This window comes from Balaenoptera ricei, chromosome 7 (genome assembly GCF_028023285.1).
Source record: "Balaenoptera ricei isolate mBalRic1 chromosome 7, mBalRic1.hap2, whole genome shotgun sequence".
Taxonomy (NCBI): domain Eukaryota; kingdom Metazoa; phylum Chordata; class Mammalia; order Artiodactyla; family Balaenopteridae; genus Balaenoptera; species Balaenoptera ricei.
In genome coordinates, this window is record NC_082645.1 from 82,345,273 (window position 1) to 82,361,856 (window position 16,584).

Sequence of the window (16,584 nt, forward strand, 5' to 3'; positions counted from 1 at the left end):
GTACTTGCCTTTAGAGCAGGAATGCAACATGAGTGGTATTCCTCCTGAGGGTCCCAATAGTAAATGTAGCTTAACCAACAGTGAAATCAGTTCTTACAAACCACCTATGAAAACCATGCATTTGACCTCCATAAAATGTAGGATTGCCAACATCTCATAATAGGAATTCCATGGTTGCTTATAAATATAGTTCTCGAAGAAGTATTTGGGCAATGCCTGTAATACCATAGGCTGGCAAGCCAAATGTTTAATCCAATGATTTTATTACCCTCAATTTAACTTCACTCTATTGGACACCTGATTAGTTACGACCATAAGTCAAGAAATAAACAAGGATATGGAATAACCCCAAAGCAATAAAAATGAAGAACACCCTCTGATAAACTAAGCAGAAATAACATTAGTGATGTCATGCAGTTTCTGAGATATCATAGAAAAATTGTTTCTTAATATTGATAAGAAAATTATGCATCAGTGAAAATGTAGGCTTAGAAATATAGTACTGAGAGTTTCAATTTGTGATGTCTTCACTGATGAGGGAAAATGGAACTCTTATTACTAAAGAGGGCTGATCTCTTGGGTGTTGCTGATGGCTCCCTAACTGAGCTTAGTGTTTAATGATGCTGTACAAATAAAAAGCAGTGGGGGAAATACGAAATATCTGTATTAAATGCCATCCTGCAAAGTATTTGATGGATGGAAGAGAGTCTAATGCATTTTAAATAAATGCATATCATACTATCACATAGAGTGAATCTTAAAAAATTATTACTTAGATGCACAGTCCTTGTAGTGGTAAACATGGCACTGTGAAGAAAGTTTGATTTAGAAGCTATTTTCTATTATACTTGTCAAGTGATGGAGTTGCTGTTAGTCATATTGTAATGTCCCTTCAACTTTGGTACATTCAGTGCAAAATATTTTGGGGAATTTTTTTGTACCTTTATAAATATAAAAGGCCCTTTTGTTCCCTTTGAGAGTGCTTAAAAGGATACGTATTAGCATGATGCCTTAGTAAGCCTGGAACATGAAAATGGAACAGATGATACGTACAGTATGATAGGTAGGTTCTTATATACATCTTAGAGAACATAAATATAATGAACTTATAAAAAATAAACGGAACTCACTGTGTACTTTTTCCTGATATGCTGTGATTAATTGCTAGTTATTTTAAAACTGTTTTCATGCATTATAAAGCATAAAATCTGTCATTAGTAATTCACTGAATAACAGTTTGTCTTCGGCCATATACACACATACCACTTTGCATATACATTGTCACAGACCACCTTATTGCAAATCTTTAAGGTTACCTCATATTGACTTGGTTTCATTTTCACTGTGTCCCATGAAAGCTGAAACCTATGGTGCACACCATGCAGGCACTCATAAGCAAGAAAATGAATATTCTGTTATAACTTAGGGCTTAAATGAATGTATTTTCAGGAGATATATTTGTTTTTATTATATTATTTAACTTGCACTAATTTGGAGACTGGGCCAAGTGCTGCCAGTTTGGCTTGAATCATGTTCAAAGGTAAGTTTCAAGATTCTCCTGAGTCTCTAAAAGTCATCATGGAGCTGATCGTGTACAGGTTCATCTTTGTCTTGGAACATAACAAATGGAAAAAAGTTTGGCAGTCAAGAACTGTTGATTGAAAGATTGTTGGGTGGTTCCCTGGGCATCAAGCTCACCCAAATCCTTCCAAGAGGACTCATCACCACTATCCAGTCCCCAAATGTGACAGAACACGTGTTCCTGGAAAATAACAGCACTCAGCTTTACTCTAATGGAAGTGTACTCCTGAAACTTCCAACGTTCAGCCATTCTTCTAGAGGCAGCTTCCGGAATTGCCTGTCTACACGGAGCGGGGCATTGTGCCTCCAGGTCACTCAAGTCCAAAGGTACTGGTCTCTTCAACTGCTGTCAAGAGTTTTTCATAAAGCATGGAGAAGGATGGGTACGGAGGGAGATCCAGACGGTTAAAACAAGTGTGAGCTCTGCAAACAGAAGAAGCAGTACAGAGTTCAGAACGCTTTGAGTGAAACGATATTGTTTCTCTGTGTGTCTGCCTGTGCTTGTCTTTCATATTCAAATGGGTTTGTTGCCAATTTTCACATTCCTTTTGGAAACACTTTGAAAACGTTTCGACTTGAAAAATTCAGAATTGAATTTCTTTAAGGGAAATAGGATCTTTAAAAAATATTTTCCTTACATTTTCACAACCGTTTAAAATCCATATTACATACATATTACTATTTGTTTAGTTGTCTAAGAATTACAAAGACAAGTTTGAATTTTTGTTTCTCTTTTGATGTTAGATTTTTTTTTTCCTAAAAGACATGACTATAAACTCTTGCAAAGTAATTCATTTTCAGAGTTGGCATTTGCCTGAAAGTCTCTCAAAAAATCTACGGTTTTCCATTTTTTCATTTTGTTGGTCAGGGAAGAGCACTGAGTGTCTCTGAAGACCCGCAGACACGCCTCATGGCTTAGAGTTTTGGGAAATTCCCTGGCTGGACTTTCCTGTCGAAGTCAGTAGACCATTGTTACTTCTTTGACTCCAGTGCTATAATCTGTTTTCTCCTAATTCACAATGCAAAATAATGGCCATTTAAATCATTACATTACATTCTTTTTAGAAATACCTCCCCTTTTGCCAAGATAGGAAAAAAATATGCTTTCCTGTTATTTGCACCTGAATCACAATAAAAAATAGACAGTCTCCAAATAGTACATCTTATCAGGAAGTAAATCTGCACTTTTGACATGAAATAGGAAGCATTTTATTTGGAATGTACAACAGTTTGTTTGTGGGAGCTAAACAACTTTGACTTTAAAAAAACGCTCCTGAATTAATACGGAATTTTGGGAGCTGTGATTTTTAACAGGCTGTTTTTGCAGAGTCACATGTTTAAGTTTGTATTCTTATAAATCACTTTAATACTAATGAAATATAGTTATACTCCTAGATGCAGCATAGTGTCATGGGAAGATCAGAGATCTACAGTTGGATAGACTTGGGTTTGAATTTCAGCTCTGCCAACGAGTTGTGTAATTTGCAGTGAGTTATTAAAAATCTGCCACTCAGTTTTCTCACCTATAAAATCAGAATCATATCATTTGTTTCAGAAGGATATGAGGATTAAATGAAATCACAGAAACATGCTTAATACAATGCCTGGCTCACAGTGTTTGACCAATTAATAAGATATATATTGTTAGCTACATTTCATTACCATCAAAAAGATTTACTCCAATTGCCTTCATTAAACTGCCAAAAGATAATCATGACTCGTGGAAACTATGAGATAACAAAGAGATGATAAAGCAGGTGTGTGGCCACATGGCTTATTAGAAACAGTAACTCGAAGGGGCTCTGTTATATTAGAAAAATAAAGATCTTCCTCAACTTACAATGGGGTTACATCTTGATAAACCCCTCGTAAACTGAAAATATAAGTCAGAAATGCATTTAATACACCTACCCTACCAAATATCATAGCTTAGCCTAGACTACCTTGCACATTCTCAGAACACTTACATTAGCCTACAGTTGGGCAACACCATCTAACACAAAGTCTCTTTTATAATAAAGAGTTGAATATCTCATGTAATTTATTGACTATTGCACTGAAAGTGAAAAACAGAATGTTTGTATGGGTACAGAATGGTTGTATGTGTATCGTTTTTTTACCCTCGTGATCACGTGGCTGACTGGGAGCTGAGGCTCACTGACACTGTCCAGCATCAGGAGAGAGTGTGGCACTGAATACTGCTACCCTGGGAAAAGATCAGGATTCAAAGTTGGAAATATGATTTCTACTGAAAGTGTATCACTTTCACACCACTGTAAAGTCGAAAAATTGTAAGTCAAACCCTCATAAGTCTGAGACTGTCTGTACCAGTTTTAGGACACAGAGATAGAACCGGTTCAGAGTTTACAACTCTTGTTATTACAAACTCTAGAATATATTGGGGGAAAATCACCGAATCAATCTTTGCAAGCAAACACTTTCTTTGATATAATAAACCACTTCAGAATTGCATTTAACATAATCTATATTACACCTTCCTTACACCAGAGCCTCAACTTAGGTCTCAAGAACAATGTTTTACTTTTTAAAAAACTAGGGGCTTCCCTGGTGGCGCAGTGGTTGAGAGTCTGCCTGCCAATGCAGGGGACACGGGTTCGAGCCCTGGTCTGGGAAGATCCCACATGCCGCTGAGCAACTGGGCCCGTGAGCCACAATTACTGAGCCTGCGCGTCTGGAGCCTGTGCTCCGCAACAGGAGAGGCCGCGATAGTGAGAGGCCCGCGCACCGTGATGAAGGGTGGCCCCCGCTTGCCACAATTAGGGAAAGCCCTCGCACAGAAATGAAGACCCAACACAGCCATAAAGAAATAAATAAATAAAATAAATAAATTCTTTAAAAAAAAAAAAAGAACTGAACTAGCATACTGAAAGTCTTAGGAATGGTTTAAATATCTATCTTGTGTAAAATATTGGTGTAAAAATATTAACTGAAGACTTAAATCTGTTATAGGGAAAGGGGAGGAAGAAGAGGAGTATGTTTTGAATGTAATTATCATCCAGACTTTGTGTGTCAGATGACACGTAACATTCATTATCCCATTAGACTAAAGATGGTACTTCTTTTGGGTGAAATTTAAACATTTTCATTTCTTTGGTTACCAACAAGGCTGAGAATCTCTCCCCAAGTCAGCTTGTTTGTAACATTTCCCATTTTGTGATCTACACGTTCATCTCCTTTGCCTATTTACATTTTCTTTAAAAATTGTTTTTATTGTGATAAGATACACATCACATAGAATGTATCATCTTCACCATCATCAAGTACACAGCTCTGTGGCATTAACTACATTCACGTTGTTCTGCAACCATCACCACCATCCATCTCTAGAACTTTTTCCTCTTTCCAAACTGAAACTTTGTACCCACTGAATACTAACTCCTATTCTCTCCTGCCCTTGCAACCACCATTCTTTTTCCCATCTCTATGAATTTGACTACTCTAAGAACCTCATGTGAGTGGCATCATACAGTATTTGTCCTTTGTGACTGGCTTATTTCACTTAGCATTTTCCAGGCCCACTCTGTAGCATGGGTCAGAATTTCCCTTCTTTTTAAAGCTGAATAATATTCTATTATTTGTATATACTACATTTTGTTAATCCATTCATCCACTGATGGACACTTGGGTTGTTTCCATCTTTTGACTATTGTAAAAAAGTGCTGTTATGAACATGGGTTCCAATTTTCCTACATCCTCACTGACACTTGTTATTTTTTGGGGTTTTTTTTTTTTTTTTGGATAATAGCCATCCTAATGAGTGTGAAGTCAACTTATTATTTAAAACTTCAGGACTTCCTATTGATTTGTAAGAAACACTACAAAATAAAGAGATTAATTCTTGTTTATCTCTAGCTAATCTTTTCCAGCCTCTTCACCTTTTTATTTAGTTATGCATTTTATTTACAGAGCAATATTAATCTGGTTACTTGTTACCCATTTTTGATACACTGTCTTTCTTCAGCATGTTGCTGTGATAAGAAATGTTGAAAAGATGATCTCTAACGTTTACACCTAATAGAAGGTTTTCACTGTCTATTTTTTTCTTTTGGTAGTGCTGGTATATGAAAGAGTATGACAGATCAACTTTCGGGACAACTCTTAAAAGAGTAACTCATTTTATACAGTTGTAATCTTGAATAGATATGTGTGAATTCATTTTTGTGAACTGAATCATAGTGGGTAAACTAGGAAATAAAATAATTCAAGCAAACCCTTTATCTAGGTAAGCAATAATCCATAATTAATGTTTTACTTGCTTAGGACAGGACAGGACTGTAGGTGTAGTATATCTATCACATGGTAGTTAAGCCTGTTCCTTCCCTCTTGATAACCAAATACCTTCCCTTAACTGAAGGTTAATTTTACCTAGTCAAGAATTAACAAAATGGCCACATACATGAGAATGAGAATTCATAAATAGTAATGTTTGAATTCCCCAATTAACTTCTTACGCATACTTGAACTGAATGATGAATTTTAATTCACTGTGGTCTTATGGTAGGCAGAGTTCTAAGATGATCTGCCATGACCTATATACCTTTGTATAATCCCCATCATTTGAGTGTGACTGGGGACCTGTAATTTGTAACCAATGGAATATGGCAAAGGTGAAGGTATGTTGCAGATGTAATTAAAGTCTCTAATCAGTTGATTTTAAGTTAATCAAAAGGGTGATGATCCTGAACAGACCTGACCTAATTAGGTGAGACTTTTAAAAGAGCATCTAGAGATCAGAGACTCTCACTGTTGCTAGATTTGAAGAAGTAGGCTGCCATGAATTCTATAGCTGCAGGCAATGAATTCTACCAACAACCTAAGGGAGTTTGGACACAGGTCCTTCCCTAGTTGAGCCTCCAGATGAGAATGCAGTCCAGCTGACATCTTGATTTCAGCGTTATGAGATGCTGAGCAGAAGCCCTGGCTAAGTTGTGCCTGGACTCCTGATTCACAGAAACAGTGACATAGTAACTGTGTGTTGTTTTAAGCGGCTAGACTTGTGGTAATTTGTTATGCAGCACTGGAAAATCACTACAGGTCTCAATGTAGTACAACAGTCTAAGAAAAGGTAGTTAAGTGTGATATAGTAGCATCATCCCTATCAAGGGCAGGCAGTGGGGCCAAGCTGGGAGTCAACAGCCGTCCTTTCATTCTCCCAGGTTTCTGAGTAAAGAAAGAGGAACTCTGCATGTCTCTGCTGTTCAGTAACTCATCCATGAAATCCATAAGCCTGGGTACTCTTTCTTCGACAGTTTCAGTTCTCAACACGAAAAGAAGGACTGGACAACTTTTTTGATCCTCTTCGGTCATAAGACATAATCGCCATCACTGATCCATAACCTAAGGCTATCAATGCTTCCTAAATTACATCTGGGTGCATAATAGATGGTTACCGTAACAGAACTTTCCTTTTGAATAAACTGAACGGCTCCCCTAGAAGATGTATCATGAAGATGGAGAAAGTATATATTGTTGAAGGGGAAACTGTGCAGAAAGGGTAAGTGGTTTTCCCAAGGTCAAATCAGGAATAGGACTGCAACCTTGGGTTCCTAGGGGAAGTCGAACATTAAACCGAAAGCAGGGAGACTAATGCTCTTTCACTTTTGGGAGCCTGACTGTTAACTTCATCCCACCCCTGACTTTTAACTGCTAGTCCTCAGCCTCCTACCAGATTACATACATTTTGACGATAGGAATTAGCAAAATAAAGCTTCAGATATTTTTTAACTGAATGACTCAATCAAAATATACGGGTACTCCAGGGAAAATGGTCCAGATTGGGTCAGTCCAGAAAACTCTGAGAGATACCAGGGGATTTTTAGGTGCTCAAATCATCTAGTTCTATCTCACGCTCACCAGAAAGCAGAGATACTCAGAGAGATATGGTGAAATTCATCAGAATCACCCAAGAAGCTTGTTTACAATGGAGATTTTGGGGTGTACCCCCTGAGATTCTACTTTAGAAGGTTTGGGGTGGGCCTAGGGATCTGCATTTTAACTATCACCCCAAATGAGTCTGATGCAGGTAGGCTCCACTAGCGGAGAGACGTCAATTGGATTAGAAATAAGATATCTACATTGGCTATTTGTTTCTTTTTTTTGAATTTTTGAATTTTATTTTATTTATTTTTTTTATATAGCAGGTTCTTATTAGTTATCCATTTTATACATATTAGTGTATATATGTCAATCCCAATCTCCCAATTCATCACACTACATTGGCTGTTTGTACCATTGTTTTGTGTGCTTGCAAAAATTTCAAAACTCCTTATAAACAAGACAGCATTGCTAATAAGGAAATTGAGGAATAGTGTGGTTAAATAAATTGCCCAATATTTACCATCAACTTGCTGTATGAGCCAAGAACAGGGGGGAAAAAAAAAAAGCAAAACAAAACACAATCCTCTGAGGCTTTTCACACCCCCTCTCCCGCCCCATTCCATGTCCTAAGAAAACTCTAGCAGAAAATAACAGAAGGGCCCTTGGACTATGTTGATATTGGCAGCAAAAGCACATCCAGTTATTCAGTCTCAATAAAAGAACATTTTTCAAATCTTTCAAAGCCAGCCACACTAAGGCTGTAATGAGTTTACCTCATTTTCATCTATGCAGCCAGAAACACTCAAGGAGGGCAGGTCTGAACTGGTCTTTGGGAAATCATGCTGGCATCAATATAAAGAAGATTTAAAAGCCCTCCAGACATCTGGTCTGACTTAATAGATCTCTTGGTGCTTTCTGGATTCTTTAAATGGTAACCAGAAGGTCACATGCTCAACCCTCTTTTCTTTCCTATAGATAGACAAGTCAATTATCCAAATCCAATGAGCCCAAAGAATCACAATTACATCTAAAGTTTCATCAATCAATTAACTGATTAATGTATTTCTGTATGTGTGTATGTATTTATTAATTTATTCTCCATTTCCCCAGAAGTGATTTTTGGTAGCTTATAAGGACTCAAAATATGAGGCAAAGAAGAAATTACAATCAGGATTTTAAAGAGAGAGAGAGAGAGTGAGAGGTGAAAAGCATGGGCCTCATTTTATCTAGTAGATATAGCCCGAGAAATAAAATGTATATAAATCGAATAAAATTTTTTTATTTGCATTATCATTTAGAATGTGTTTTATCAGTACTCTCTTTCTTTTTGATTGGCAGTGGTGCCTAATCCTAATTTGTTTCCTTACTCCTATTCCCACCTTTTCATTAAGTAATTAATCAATCAAAAACAAATACTTATATATGTATATGTATAGCTGATTCACTTTGTTATAAAGCAGAAACTAACACACCATTGTAAAGCAATTATACTCCAATAAAGATGTTAAAAAAAAATACTTAAAAGCATTCTGGAAAATTCCTAAGGGATACTAGAGCTTATCTCTTTTTAATGTCATGATTTCTTTGGAAATGTGAGCATTCCTGACCGAGTTTACGTGTCAAGTCCAAATTTTCCTCATCTGAGATAGCGCCTATAGGCTTCCCCACAGGGGAATCAGGTGCTGCCGCAGTTCTGTTGGCAGGGAAGGCTGGAGGGAGGAGCAGAGTTGGCCTGGAGCTGGGCTATGAGGTAGGCAAAGAGGGACTCCCTTTGGGCTCTCCAGGGCCCCCTAATTCAGGGCCCACTGAGTGTTCAGGTAGCACCCAAGCACTTTCACCTGCAGACCCTCTTTTATTATGTCCCCCATTGAAGACCCCATATTTTGAAAGCTTGTCATTCCTATACAAAGTACCCTGATGAACAAAAATTAATTTTTCAACTTACATTTCATTTATTCCTTCATTCATTGAACAAATACTTACTGAGGTCATACTGCATGCCAGACACTGAGCTGTCCCCTGGTAGATGAGGAAGAATAGTCTGCTTTCTGCCCACAAGAAGTTTGCACTCTGACAGCAAAATATGCAGGCAAATGGGACCCACTAAAGGTTATGCAGTCTGTGCTCTGTACTAGGGGATCTGGCTGGGGCCAGTAGGCACTGTAATCCAGCCTACCTTTGGCTCTGCTCACCAACCCATAATCCCTAGCTCAGGGCTGCATTTCTCCAGAAAACTGTAAGAAACTTTTCTCTAATCCAAAAGATTCATATGGGCTCTCAGTGGCCCTGCACACAATGAGTTACAAGTCTGCTCTGCAGAGTCAGGAAAGGCTTTATAGACGACACTATCTGTGCCAAGCCTTGAAGGATTTATAGGTGTGTAGGGTTTTTCTGGATCAACAACAAGAAGGACGTTCCCAGCAGACCGCCCGGAAGTGTGAGGAAGCATTGCATCATCAGGAACTACAAGTGCTTGAGTGATAGGAGCCAAGGTTGGACGTGAAGACAGAGAGGGAGGTAGGGTCACATCAGGAAGTGAGGTGTGCTCATGCAGAGACCTTTCCCATTTACTCCATGCATTAAAGGGAGCTAGTGACTGGGTGTGGAGCTTGATATGGCACAGGTGCCATTAAACACACCAGGGAATAGAGGAAATGGGCATGGCAGATGATGAATTCGGAGCTTGTAATCAACATGAGAAATACAAAGTTACCAATCACACAGAGTGATAAATTCAACGGAAGTAATTCAGTGATTGTTTTGTTAGCCTAGATAGATTTATTAACACAAATAAAGGTATAACTTTTCTTATGATTTTTTTAAATATTCATAATTTCTTTAGTATCCCAATTAATACTTTCTTAGACCATGAGATTTAGAGCAGGAATTCTCACTAAGACTAGTTCACAAATATCTGGGTAACCCATGGTGGCACAGCACAACCCCGACCTTCACCAGGTGTTCAATAAATGTGAATCAATGGAAAGGAATTCTAAGGCACTTACTATGCCCACTACTCGTGTGTCATATACCATTTGGTGGCAGTGATGTTGGTTATCTATTCATTTAAATATCTATTACTTCCTTCTATGTGTTTTAAAGTCCACATGGACAGAGGTCAATTTATGTCTCCCATAAAGTTTTGCATATAATAAATGCATAATGAGTATCTAAAGGCTTGTTGGAGGAATTAGATTTACTAACTAATTAATATCTTATTCTAAAGTCTCATTAGGTTGTCTTGGTTAAAATGCATCTGGATCTATAAATACAATGTGGAATGTTCCCACAGTGGGAATTCCTGCATGGGGGATAATTAACAGAAGAAACTCTTCAAACTATGCCTGGTAATCAGGTCACTTCTCACCTGTGGATGCCCCCTGGGAATAGATGAAAAGTACATACTTTTCAAATGTAGGAATTTAAACCCGATAGAAGAAAACCCAGTAAGGAACAGTTCCAGAATGAGAACTCTTAGAAGCCCAAACAAAATATAAATATCCTGGGTGGATGCAGCACATTTCTTGAACACCTAAAGATTGTAAAATGCCATGCCAGCTCTGAAGGCTAGGGATTAGGGCCAATAGTCAAAATAGCTGAATTTATTGAATAATGTGTCAGGCATCATTTTAAGCACTTTGTACATGTTATCTCACTTAATCTTCAAAACAACTTTGTAATGTAATTATCAGTACCAATCCCTATTGTTCAGATGAGGGCATAAAGATACAGAAGCGATATTGGCATATCTTGTCTGGAGTGGTCCAGAGTCAGACCTGAAGTTTAAGAAGTCACTAAAAATACTGAGTACCAATTATGCACTACGACTCAGCACGAGGGGCAAAACCACATTCAATTCAAACAAGGTCCTTGTTCTCATGGGGTTAGATTCTAGAGGGGGGGAGATAGACAGTCAACAAGTAAACCAATAACTAAACACAATGACTGAACTGAAGTAAGTCCTATAAAGGAATTAAGGTATGACAGAGTGGCAGGTACACTGGGGGCAGAAGCCTGGAGGGCCTTTCTGAGCACTGAGCTGAGTCCTTAGGGATGAGAAAGCCAGCCCCATGCAGAACCAGCAGAAAAGAGTTTGGGCAGCAATTTCCAGAGTCTTGAGGCAGAGTTAAGTTTGGCACATTTCCTCAAGAAGGAGGCTGGTGGCCGTAGCTGGCGGTGGGAGAGTGTGTGTGTTGAGGTTAGAAGAGTGGACCAGAGCAGGCCACCCACCTGGTAGTCCTTGGCAAGGAGTATGGATTTTACTCTGAGGCACTGGAGGGGATGAGCGGGGAGAGGGAGGTGATCTGGAGATTTCAGAAGCTCACTCTGGTTGCTGAGCACAGGACGAACTACAGGATGTACGAACAGAAGCAGGTGTGTAGCCAGCAGGCTGCGGCAGCAGCCCCAGCGGAGAGGGGCTGGTGTAGTGGACTAGGGTGGTGGAAGGAGATGAGCCCAAACTAGTTTTTGGTCTTGAAGCCAAAGAGGAGGGGATAACCATTCCTTAACAGCTGTAACGTCTGTCACTCACAAACACACACTTTATGATTTATAGTTGTTGTGACTTGGACGACTCTATTCTGTTGGCAGCAGCAATGCAAACTAATTTCATTCCGTTCAGTAATTACAAATTATTTCAGTAGTATTTTACATTCATTACTGGAGTCCTTTTTCAGGCAAAGTACGTTTTACGATCATCTTACCCACTTCCCAAAGTAAAGACCAATCCAAAAGGTGTAGCATATTTAAGGATTTTTAATAAGGTAATATTCCTAGTCATCACTGGTGTATTTTCATTAGCACGTGCTGATCCAATGGCAGAATACAGTAAAACCTTAAAATATTATTATAAGATAGTATAAATTGAGTAGGTGGGAAGAAAGGGAAAGGGTGGAAGAGGGCCTTGTATCAGAGATTAAATGATGGAGCAGACTGCTGTGGGACAGTCTTCTGCCAACTCCCTCTCAGCCAAGGCACTTCGGCTGACCAGCAGGTGGTGGGGAACTGGGAGACCAAGGGGGGACGTCCCAAGGCAGGTGCAATACGGAAAAGTGGTGGTGTCACCAAGGGATCCTCCCAGTGTCCATCGCCTGTTCTGGATTTTTTTTTAATTAAAGAAAGTGACACCAGCTCCTCAGTTACTTTCCAATTTCCAAGCTGATAGCTCCAGTAGACAATGCTCTCTGTACTAGAGGAGGAAAAGCTGAATTATTGATAACATTGTAAAGCAGTATTTAATGACATGGAAAGTTATTCATGATTAGTGATATGTGATAAACAAAAAGCAGGTCATAATCAGTACAGGCGCTATGATTGTATTTTGTTTTTAAATGTGTGTTGTGTGTGTGTTATGTTTGTAGAAATGAGTGGAAGCATATTTAGAGATTATCTCAGTAGTGGACTTTATATATAAATGTATACATGTATATTTTATCATATACACACATATATTATTGTATTATATACACAAATATTTAAAATTTTTAACTTCTTGGCATTTTTTGTGAAATATTTTCTTTACATAAGAATAAAAAGCAGAGTTTTAAAAATGAAAATAATGTCTAGCAATATAGGGGTAGGGGAGTGAGAGGTACAAACTATTATGTATAAAAGAAGCTACAAGGATATATTGTACAACACTGGGAAATAGCCAGTATTTTATAACAACTATAAATGGAGTATAACTTTTAAAAATTGTGAATACTATATTGTACACCTGTAACATATAATATTGTATATCTACTGTACTTTAATTAAAACAATTTTTAATGAAAAAAGTCTCATCTTTATTTACTTATTTATTTTGCAATTTAAAAAAAATATTTATTTATTTATTATTTATTTAATTTATTTTGGCTGTGCTGGGTCTTAGTTAGGGCATGCGGGATCTTTTAGTCGCGGCATGCGGACTCTTAGTTGTGGCATGCATGTGGGATCTAGCTCCCCGACCAGGGATTGAACCCGGGCCCCCTGTATTGGGAGTGAGGAGTCCTACCCACTGGATCACCAGGGAAGTCCCTGGGATTTCAATTTTAAATCGGGTGCCCAGAAAAGGCTCTACAGAGAAGGTGACATCTCTGCAAAGACCTAAAGGAGAGAAGGGAGAAAGCCATGTTTTTAATCTAAGTGAAGAATGTTTCAGACTGAGAGTGGCAAGTGCAAAGGCCCTGGGGCAGGAGCATACTTGGTATATCTGAGGAACAGCTAGAAGGCCAGTGTGGCTAGAAAGCTGTGAGTCAGGAAAGAGGGTAGGGGCAGCTCCTATAGGGCCTGGGAAGCCCGCAATGGTTTTGGCTTTAACATAGAGTGAAATGGGAAGTCCTTGGAGGGTTTTGAATAGTGGGGATCTGATTTATGGTTTAAAAGGATCACTGGTTTCTATCTGAGTGAATTCAGGGATTAAAGAGAGGAGGCCTGTTGGAAAGTGTATATAGTAATGATAATGGCTTAGTAGAGGTGGTGGGGAAAAGATTGTGGATGTATTTGATAGTAGAGCCAACAGGATTTCCTGACAGATTCAAGGTACAGAATTAGAGAGAGGGGTCAAAGATTGTAAAGTCTAAGGCCTTTGGCCTGAGCAGCTGGAAGGATATATTTGGTTGAACCGAATGATGTTGCTGATATTTGACTGTTCTTGACCTTAAAAAAAAAAAAAAGGTTATTTCATATATTCTAACTTAATAGTGGCCATTTACTGAGAAGGGGAAAACTATGTGAGGAAGAGGTGGGGAGGTTATCAGAAGTTTATTTTTGGACATGAGAAGATGTTGAATAGTCAGCTGTATATACATGTCTGGAGTTCAGGAGCAAGGCCCCAATCAGAAATGTATATTAGGGAGTCAGAGCATAGAGGGCAGTTAAAGCTCTGAGACTGGATGAGATCACTTAGGAATTAAATGTAGATAAAGAAGAAGAGAGGCCTGGAGACCGAGCCTGGAGCCTCTAGCATTTCCAGATCACGGAAATGAGGAAGCAGGAAGCCACAACTGGCAAAACAAGGGTTCCAAACAGGGGTGCTGGCCCCGATGAATAATGTAGGTGTGAAAAATTTCCCCAGCCTTTGTCTGTCCTTGAGCCTTGGCATTAGGGGGTGTGTGTGTGTGTGTGTGCACGCGCGTGTGTAAGGGGGACATGATAATATCTTATCCACGACTAGAAATTGCAACATCTCTTCTCCTATTTGATCTAAGCAAGGGTAATGTAGGTGCTATCGCCCCATTTTACAGATGAGTAAACTGGGACACAAAGGTTAGGTTACTTGCCCAAGTTACATCAATAACAGGTAGCAGATCTGGGACTATGAGGGGGCATCTGTCTCCAAGTTCCACACTCTCATTGAATCACACTTGTTTGGGGGAGGTTGGTGCTTCCCCAGGGGGCCTGCTACCAGAAGGAGCAAGCAAAGAATCCCATGGGAATGATAGCAGTGAAGGAGATACAATCTTTCCATCCTTTCTGCTGCTGGCTGTTCTTGCACCCCACTGACTGCTTCTGGTCAACGGCAGGTTCAGAAGTCCTCTGAAGCTCTTCACCACAAAGATCGACAATGTGACGTCTTTAAAAAATACCAAAAATGGGAATTCCCTGGTGGTCCAGTGGTCAGGACTCCGCGCTTCCACTGCAGGGGGCACAGGTTCGATCACTGGTCGGGGGAACTGAGATCCCGCATGTCTTGTGGCGCAGCTAGGAAGGGTGATTCCTTTTCAACGACTGCTCAGAGGCTAAATCGCCATTGCATTCTTCAGTATAGAGCAGCCTCACCTTCCCCAGTGTGGCCCAGAACAAGTCTCTCGAACTAAACACTCTTCTGATGATTTTTGCTTAGTACTTAGACCACAGCATCATAACATCTGTGAAGATTAAAGCATCAGGGAAAAATCTCTATATCCACCCTATGCCCTTCTTTCTCAAGTGTCCCATCCTTGACCAGCTCTTTCTGTTCTGGAAAAAATAGCTTCAGATCCTCTAAGCTTGCTACCTTGGTCTCAGGTGGGGAGGAAACGTCCTTATTTGCATAGCCTCATCTTTAAAAAATAGCTTTATCATTTTAAATTCTATTCCACTGGAAAAGCTGTCTCCCTGAAACATTTCATAATTAACTCTTGCTTCTTATTTTTTAATTTGGGTCAGCATTTCATTTGTAATTATCTCCAGATGCAGCCATTTTCAAAAATGAATGTTTCCTCCCTTTGGCAAAACCAACACTCCCCCATCACGACTGCGGCTCTCCAACTCCTCTGTCCCATCATCCTACTTGGCAAGAACCTCTGAGATGAACATATAAAGTCTATACCACCCTTGGAGAGAGGATTTGACCTGCATTTTCCTGCTGGCATGTTAGCAGCCTGTTTTTCGGAATGTTTAAGAGCAACTGCAGTAAAGTGAATTTACAGTCTCCTAAGTCCATCAGAGCACAAGGGACAGGAAATCTACAGAAATGCAAAATATAGAGCTAACTACCAACCATGAAGCAGAGGAAGTACAGTTATGTGTTCAGGCTAGAAGCCTCCACAGAGACATCCGTCTGCCTCCATCATTATTTATCATCTGGTCTCCAGTTACTTTATTACCACAAGACAGAAAAAAAAGAGCCATGGATTCAACTTGTACTGGCTTCAGAGACAACCCTATATACTTTAATACACTTCTTGGCCCACACTGTGAGTAGTGCTATTCACTGCTACCACAGTGTGGGACTAGGAAATCTGAGAAAAGAATGAGACTCACATTTGCTTTCTTGAAAGGTTGAAAGGCCTTCAATCATCCATTTCTAGAAAGACTAAGATGCCCTCCCTTCTGCGGGTACTACCTGCCCTCATCCTTCATAGCCACTTCCAAGTCTCCAGGGTACAGCCTCCCATGCCTGACACGAGATGATGCCAGACCTCTTAGGCAATACACTTTTGAAGTAAGAACAACATTCAACCATTTTGTCTCCAGTGTGTACACTGTCACATTTTAAATGTTAAACATCATCTCGCTAATAAGAAAAAAGAAATACATTGGGATTGACCAGCTTGAGACAGACCAGTCCTTTAGTTCTGCAACTCAAACCTAGCCGGAAAGATGGCTTCAGTGTATCTATTCTGATGGTGGGAAAAAATGGACTCAGTCATATAAAACCATCTCTTGAGACCACAGCCAATCTTACAGATCTTTTTCACA

The 16,584-nt window shown here is 39.3% G+C and overlaps 1 protein-coding gene across 6 annotated transcripts in view; it reads right to left on the reverse strand.

Annotated features, from left to right (window-relative positions):
* Nucleotides 1–1,089: 1,089 nt before the first annotated feature.
* The window catches only part of HECW2 (HECT, C2 and WW domain containing E3 ubiquitin protein ligase 2), a 363,403-nt gene continuing 347,908 nt past the window's right edge, over nucleotides 1,090–16,584 (reverse strand). For 4 of the 6 annotated variants that reach the window (XM_059928396.1, XM_059928395.1, XM_059928394.1 and 1 more), the window contains one exon: nucleotides 12,299–12,607. In XM_059928396.1, the coding sequence (XP_059784379.1) occupies nucleotides 12,328–12,607 (280 nt within the window). In that variant the 3' untranslated portion in view covers nucleotides 12,299–12,327. Of the gene's footprint in view, nucleotides 2,005–12,298; nucleotides 12,608–16,584 lie in introns of those variants that run through there. The other 2 variants (XM_059928399.1, XM_059928397.1) reach the window with 2 other exon arrangements.